Source organism: Egretta garzetta, unplaced genomic scaffold (genome assembly GCF_000687185.1).
Source record: "Egretta garzetta isolate BGI_Z169 unplaced genomic scaffold, ASM68718v1 scaffold804, whole genome shotgun sequence".
Taxonomy (NCBI): domain Eukaryota; kingdom Metazoa; phylum Chordata; class Aves; order Pelecaniformes; family Ardeidae; genus Egretta; species Egretta garzetta.
This window is the reverse complement of record NW_009259333.1, coordinates 26,393-33,496: the sequence shown is the minus strand read 5'-3', so window position 1 is coordinate 33,496 and position 7,104 is coordinate 26,393. Positions and strand designations below refer to the sequence as shown.

At 50.3% G+C, this 7,104-nt stretch overlaps 1 protein-coding gene across 1 annotated transcript; it reads left to right on the top strand.

Annotated features, from left to right (window-relative positions):
* Positions 1–4,824: 4,824 nt before the first annotated feature.
* LOC104124466 (olfactory receptor 1020-like) lies at positions 4,825–5,823 on the top strand. The gene has a single exon (XM_009636805.1). The coding sequence runs from the start codon at positions 4,825–4,827 to the stop codon at positions 5,821–5,823; it is 999 nt and encodes a 332-aa protein (XP_009635100.1).
* Positions 5,824–7,104: the final 1,281 nt, after the last annotated feature.

Below are 7,104 nucleotides of genomic sequence, written 5' to 3'. Positions count from 1 at the left end.
TTGACTTGGAGGGTGCCCGAGCCCTGGCCCAGGCTGCCCAGGGGGGCTGTGGAGTCTCCTTCCTGGGAGATCTTCAACCCCCGCCTGGCCGCTGTCCTGTGCCCCCTGGTCTGGGTGAGCCTGCTTGGGCAGGGGGGTGGGACTGGGTGAGCTCCCGAGGGCCCTGCCAACCCCTGCTGTTCTGGGATTCTGGGATTCTGTATGCTATGTATATATATAATGCACTATATTTTTATGTTAAATGTGTATGTCAGCACACCTATGTCACTGATTTCTCTTGTCACTCCCTAGGCTCAACTGAGCTGTGGTGCCTGCTCAGTATATGAAGGGATATGGGCCAGCACGCTTTTGGTTTGGGTGGAAAAGTGTCTATAGTAGAGAAATGCTGAATAATTTCACGGGTGGTACCGGACACTGAAGGGCTCGATGATTTGCGGGCTGGGTCTGGGTGGCAGCTCCTGTGAAAAGCTCTTCCAAGGAAGGATGGAGACACAAGATCTAAACGGACAAACTCTGAGGTTTTTGTGCAGTTAGGGGGTGATGGGGTATGGTGAAGAAGCCAAGGGGATGAAATATAAATTCTTAAATGGGTCTGTCTGGAGCCAGGCTGCTGGGTTGAATTGCAGGGTTAAATCGATCTCTGTCACTTCTTTTTAGGCAAGCATACACCCCTCTCCTTTCATTCTCCCACCCCCCCCACCCTCCCCAATTTCTGCCCTTCAAAGCCTTGAAACTAAGCTCCAATTAGTTTTCTAATTCATGCCCGCAGGGGGTTGTTAAAAACAAACACAATAATATTATTATTATCCATGGCCAGCGTCGAGGGAGGGGATTCTGCCCCTAGAATTTCTACTTTTCAGTGATCCTCTGTGGGTGTGTTTTGCTCTTGGGTTTTTGGTTTTTTTTTCTCTACCATTGTAATTCTTTAAGTTGGATTCAAGCCAATAGAAGAAATATCAGTTACTTAGGACATCTAGGCCAAATAATAAGAGTCCTGGAGCAATACCTGCACAATAAGATAGATTGGATCTAAGGAAGAAATTCTTTCCAGTGAGGGTGGTGAAACCCTGGCAGGGGTTGCCCCGAGAGGGGGTGGAGGCCCCATCCCTGGGAACATTCCAGGCCAGGTTGGCCGGGGCTGTGAGCAACCTGATGTGGTTCAAGGTGTCCCTGCTCCTGCAGGGGGGTTGGGCTGGGTGACCTCTGGGGGTCCCTTCCAACACCAAACACTCTATGATTTTATGATAATGTATAAATAAAGCAAGGCCCTGGGGCCGCCTCCGCGCCTGGCCGATCCTGTTTAGATAGTTTCGTTTCTCAGCCTCGGCTGAGATCCCAAGCCAAGGCAAAATGAACCGGCAATGTCGATGTTTGAACAAGCTGCTGGCCAAGTCCATCTTGGAAACAATGCTTTAAACCATGGTTTTGTTCTTTTTTCCTAATGGAGTTCTTTGGTGAGCCTTCAGGTTGTACAAAATCTAGATTGTCCAACTCACTCTGCCTTACGAGTTATTTTTCTCTTAAATAATCTGGGCTAACCGTGCCCAGCTTGAAATGATAATTTAAATTATTACCTCCTACATCAATTGTTTCCTGTAGATCTACAGACCGCTCTCGGAAGGGGTCCCTACAGCTCAGCTCTCCTCCTGGCGCAGCTACCCCAGATTTTACAACAAAGGCAAACGCATCGCGAGAGCCAAACTCATCCCACGTAGGTGAAGGATTTAATTTTGTTGTTGTTGACTTAGGTAAATCGCATCCATTGCTACTTTAAATAACCCCAGGTGACCCGCTGTCCTTGGTGCTCTTGGATGCCAAATTAAACGGATTTAAGGAGGCTGCCTATGTAGTTCCCCAGTGCCTGGGTTCATTTTGGTGGGTTCATCATCGTGGTGGGTTCATCATTGTGGTGGATTCATCATCGTGGTGGGTTCATCATCATGGTGGGTTCATCTTCGTGGTGGGTTCATCATCGTGGTAAGTTCATCATCATGGTGAGTTCGTCATCGTGGTAGGTTCATCATCGTGGTGGGTTCATCTTCGTGGTGGGTTCATCATCGTGGTGGGCTCAGCCTGGTGCTCTCCCCAGAGAAGGAACCCACCCATCACTATGAAACGCTGAGGGCTAGGTGTATAAAACCCCACTATTTTTATTTATTTTTTTGTACTATATTTTTGCCTATTTTATTTTGGAGCAGATGAAGAGGTGACTTTTGTCCTTTCCTGGAAGGAACCGCAGTCAGTGCAGCCACCTCTCATCTTTGGGAGCAAAGTGTGGCTGGAGATTCTGATTGAAAAATGAAGGCAGATATGTCAAAATGAAAATTAAGGGTTGGGTTTGGGTTTGGTTTTTTTTGTTCTGAACATCAGCATAAGCTGCAAAAAGGAAGCCCTGGAGTTCCCGTTGCATGCAATCTGCGCTGAGGGTTGGACGCTTCCAAGAAGACCTAATCCGTGTGGAAAAAAACCAAAAACAGTTTTTGAAAGCAGATATCGCACGTGCAGTAGGGGAATGGCAATGAACCATCTTGGGGGGGGTTATTTTTTTTTTTTAGGAAGGTACAAAACTATTAAAGGCAACATCCTTGAGTTGCTGCTGTTCAAATGACACCTCCTGGCATCGTTAATTTTAAAACCCGTTGGCTATGCCTTGGCATGGCAGTGGATGCTCTCAGGACACCCCGAGTCCCCGCGGCAGGGGCTGCGTCTCGCTTGGTCTGCCAGCTCCCTGGAGGTGAAGCTGTTCTTCCCTGAATTGTTTTATCCCCGCTCTGTGAATGCTGCGAGGGGCGAAGCTCTGGCAGCACGGGCGGGTGTTGCACGGGAGAAGATGCTGCGTACCCTTCCAGTGAGTAGAAAAACGGAGAGCAAAGCAGAAGAAATCCCCACTGCAAAAATCCCGCTTCGGCCCGTGGCATCCGTAGGATCCCTGGGGCTTGGGGCAGACTTTCCTCCCCCCCCCCACCCTGCTCTGGGGGGCAGAGAGGGTCACCCTGAGGAACCAGAGGGACCCTGGAGGTGCAAGCACAGGGGGGCTTTTTGCTTCATGTTTTAAACCATCCCATTAACGAGACCTTTCCTCACTCACTAGGTAGTCGGGGCCATAAGGCTCTTGGAACACCAGCTGGCCAAAAATACATTTAGCTCTATAGATCCAGCCCCTTCCCCTCGTTCCCATACAGAGATTTCAGGGATAACGCCCACCCCAAGAGGGGGCTAGCGGCTGCCTAACCAGGAGGATGCACTGCAAGGCTTTGCTTGGCCGGAGTGGCTCTTCCCCCCGCCAAGGGCAGGCGTTAAAGCTTGGCAAACACTATCAACGGGCTACTTGGCGAGCCCTAGGGCAACTCACTGAACAATCTCCTCCTGGCTTGACCAAGATCTTGCCAAATTTCAGTAGGGAAGGACAAATGAAGGTCCTTTCCCCAAGAGGACAGGGGTAAATATTCGGGGGGGGTGGGGTGGGTGGGTTGCTGAGTAGCAGAGCGGTGCCCAACCAGCTGGCCATCAGCGTGAGTGATATCTAATCCAAGGCAGCAAGGGGTGGGGTTTTAATTGAATTTATCTCCATTCCAGTCAGTGGCCTCAAGCTGCAGGGCGATGCGGTTCCTGGCGGGCAGCTACCGGGCACGGCACAAACTGCAGCGGCAGAAACTTCCCGGGTTTCATATCCGCATCTGGGACCGCTCCGCACAAAGCAGTTGGTGTTTGGAGGAAGAAAAAGTGAGGGTGAGCCTTAGTTAATGGTGAGATTCCGGTCGATTCGCCAACGGCAGCGGATGCCTGCATCCAGGCAGGTGGATGCTGCCCCCGGGGGATGATTCAGCTCCAGACCCAAACAGCTCGATTTTCATTATTCGTGACACATCTTCCCGCACCGTACGGACGGCTCGGCCGCCGCTTCCCCTCCAGCACCTCTACATGGGCAGTGAAAAGCCGCCCTAAATCCCCGTTAATAACCCTGGGGGACCAGGCACGCTGCTCACAGGACATCCGAAATGAGCTGTCTGGATCTGGGGATGAGTCTCCCCCCCCCCTTCAGCAAAGGGTCACCACATAATCCGGACTTGGGAAGCCTGGAGCTGCTTGTCAGACACCGGGCGGCGCGCACTCCGGCTTTGCTCCCTGGTGTAACTCTGCCAAGCGATGATTAATGTTATCCAGGAAAAATCAATGTTTATTTATTCCGTCTGTCGCAGAGTGTGGTGTTGGGAGCTGCTGATTTCTCCTGGGTGAGCAGGCAAGCCTGAAGTTATCTTTTTTCTCTCTCCAAGTTAGGCATCGCATCTAAAGCAAAGCGAGGGGAGGCAAACCCCAGCTCTTACTCCATCCTACAGGAGGAAAAATGACGCTAAGAGAAGTCACATTTCCCAGTGCTTTCACCTAGCAGAGGTCTTCCTGGGACACGGGGAACAGCCATTTATTCCTCGGGTACTCGCACTGGACTAGGCGCACTCAAAAGGCGAGATTTAATTTCATTTTCTCAGCAGTTATTGCATCTAAAGGGCTTGAGAGCAATGCTGAGAATGCTCTGCAGTTCATTTATGCCTTGTTCTGGCATGGCGTTGCCTGCCTTCCTTGCCTGAAAATATCCCCCCGCTTCCGAGTGCGTAGCTGGGGGTTACACGCGCCTAACGAAGGCTGAACGGGGAGATTGGCTTTGGGAGCTTGGGTTGTTCCTCTCTCAAAGAGACTTTCCCTTCTAGCGACTTAAAGTGCCGTAACGGCGTGCTAGAATAAGCTTGACGTTCCTGGCATTGCCGACCAACGTTAAGCGTTCCCATTTGAAAGCCACAAAGCAGCCGAGCCGCTGATATATTCAATATGGAGGAAGGTAACGACACATTTGCATCTGAGTTTATTCTCCTGGGCTTCACGAACCGAGATGACCTGCAGGTGACTTTCTTTGTCTTATTCCTTGCCATCTATGTGGTCACTCTAATAGGAAATCTGGGAGTAATTCTATTAATCAGAATCGATTCGTGCCTACGCAGCCCCATGTACTTCTTCCTAAGCCACTTGTCTCTCCTGGATGTCTGCTACTCCTCCACCATCATCCCTCAAACCTTGCTGAATTTTTTAGTGGAGAAGAAGGCTATTTCCTTCGCTGGGTGTGCCACGCAGCTCTTCTCCTTCGCCGCTTGTGCCACCGCCGAGTGCTACGTGCTGGCTGCCATGGCCTATGACCGCTACGTGGCCATTTGCAACCCCCTGCTCTACCCTGTGGCCATGTCCCAGAGCCTTTGCTTTGGGATGTTGGCTGGTGCCTACTTTGCTGGTGTGATCAGCTCCACCATACACACGGTTTCCATATTTCGCCTCCCGTTCTGCCAATCCAAGAGGATCAATCATTTCTTCTGTGACGGCCCACCGCTGCTAGCCCTCTCCTGCTCTGACACCCGTGTCAATGAGGCGATGGTTTCTGCCGTGGTGGGGTTCAACGTGCTTAGCACCACGGTCTTCATTTTAGTCTCCTACTTGTTGGTCCTCTCCGCCATCATGCGGATGCGCTCCGGGGCCAGTTGGCACAAAGCCTTCTCCACTTGTGCCTCTCACTTGGTCTCCATCGCTTTGTACTACGGCAGCTCCCTCTTCACGTACCTGCGCCCCGGCTCCAGACGCTCCTTGGAGCATGGCGAGGTGGTCTCCGTGCTCTACTCCGTTGCAGTCCCCATGCTGAACCCACTCATCTACAGCCTGAGAAACACAGACATGAAGAACGCCATGAGGAAAGCAAAAGGTAGAGTCCTCTCCTCCTTGTCCATCCATGGTTCCTGGTCAGCTGAAAGGAGAGGGATGCCCTTCCATGGAGAAGAGGGTTAGACATGGCACCTTCAAGAAGCAGGGAGTAAATGCTGGAAGCAGGGCACCTGGAAAACACGTTTTCTCCTTGAACCAAGGCTACGCGCTATGCTAGGAGGGATGGGACTTTCCCCAGCTGTAGCCTGAGACCCGACAGTGACCGTGCATCGGGCAGAAAGTTATTACCCAAAGTAAACGTTATTGGAATATGACTTAAAATAAACATTATTTATTATTTAGATATTATAAAACCAAAAATCAACTTTGTTTCAGGCTTCAGAGAGCTGAAGGGAGAACGCAGGTGGTGGCTTTGCCCTGCCAACAAACCAGCCAGTGTCTGATCTCTCGTGTTTTATAGACTGAATGTCCTCTGGTGATGTTCCTGGTGCTAGGAGGACGTTAACTGAATCATCGAGGTGTTTTAGTTCCAGACCACAATGTGAGGTCACGTGAAATAACGCCGTGACTGTGTGTTGGTCACCAAAGCACTCATGGTAAATGGGGCCAGGTCATGTTTGCGCCCCTGCCCTGCTGTGAGTGTAACTAGGCAGGTAAAGGGCCGGGGGGCTGGTGGGAGGGAGGCTTTGAGGTCTTCCTTTGCCCCGAACAGCCAAGGTGCTGGTGGTCTGGGGCTGCCTGACGATGGAGATGGAGCACGAGCAGTACTGGGCTGTTGGGTCTGGCATTTCAAGCTCTGTTATTCACCTGCAGACGCACACCTTACCCAAGCAGGTATCCTTAGTGGGTTATTTTGCCTTCCATGTATTTTTTCTAAATAATCTTTAAAATCTATTTTTTTTGGTCCTAAAGTTGAGTGAAGGTGATTTTTTTCCCAGGTATCCTTAGTGGGTTATTTTGCCTTCCATGCATTTTTTTTAAATAATCTTTGAAATCTATTTTTTTTTGGTCCTAAAGTTGAGTGAGGGTGATTTTTTCCGCCTCTATTGTGTTGCTTTTTCCCCTTCACAAACCTTAGTTTTAGCCCAGTACCGAATGGGGGAGAAAGAAATTTAAAAAGACAGGGAAATCCTTTCCTACCCAATTCCAGAACACCTCCAGGCCTGACAGCCTGCTGCCTTCCAAAACACCCCAAGTCTACATAAAAACAATCTGAAGTGTTCTATGTTCTTCTCCATCTTGCTTCCCCCCACTTTCAGAGCTCGATATTCCTTTCCATCTGCCCCGTCCTTTGTGGTTTCCAAGTGTCTGGGACAAAGTTATCGTTTCATGTTTGTACTACGGGTTTTGTCATGGTTCATCACAGAATCATGGAATCGTTTGGGTTGGAGAAGCCCTTTAAGC

Excerpts from the sequence above, each read along its gene's own strand:
- LOC104124466 (XM_009636805.1), top strand. The coding sequence starts at position 4,825 with ATGGAGGAAGGTAACGACACATTTGCATCTGAGTTTATTCTCCTGGGC.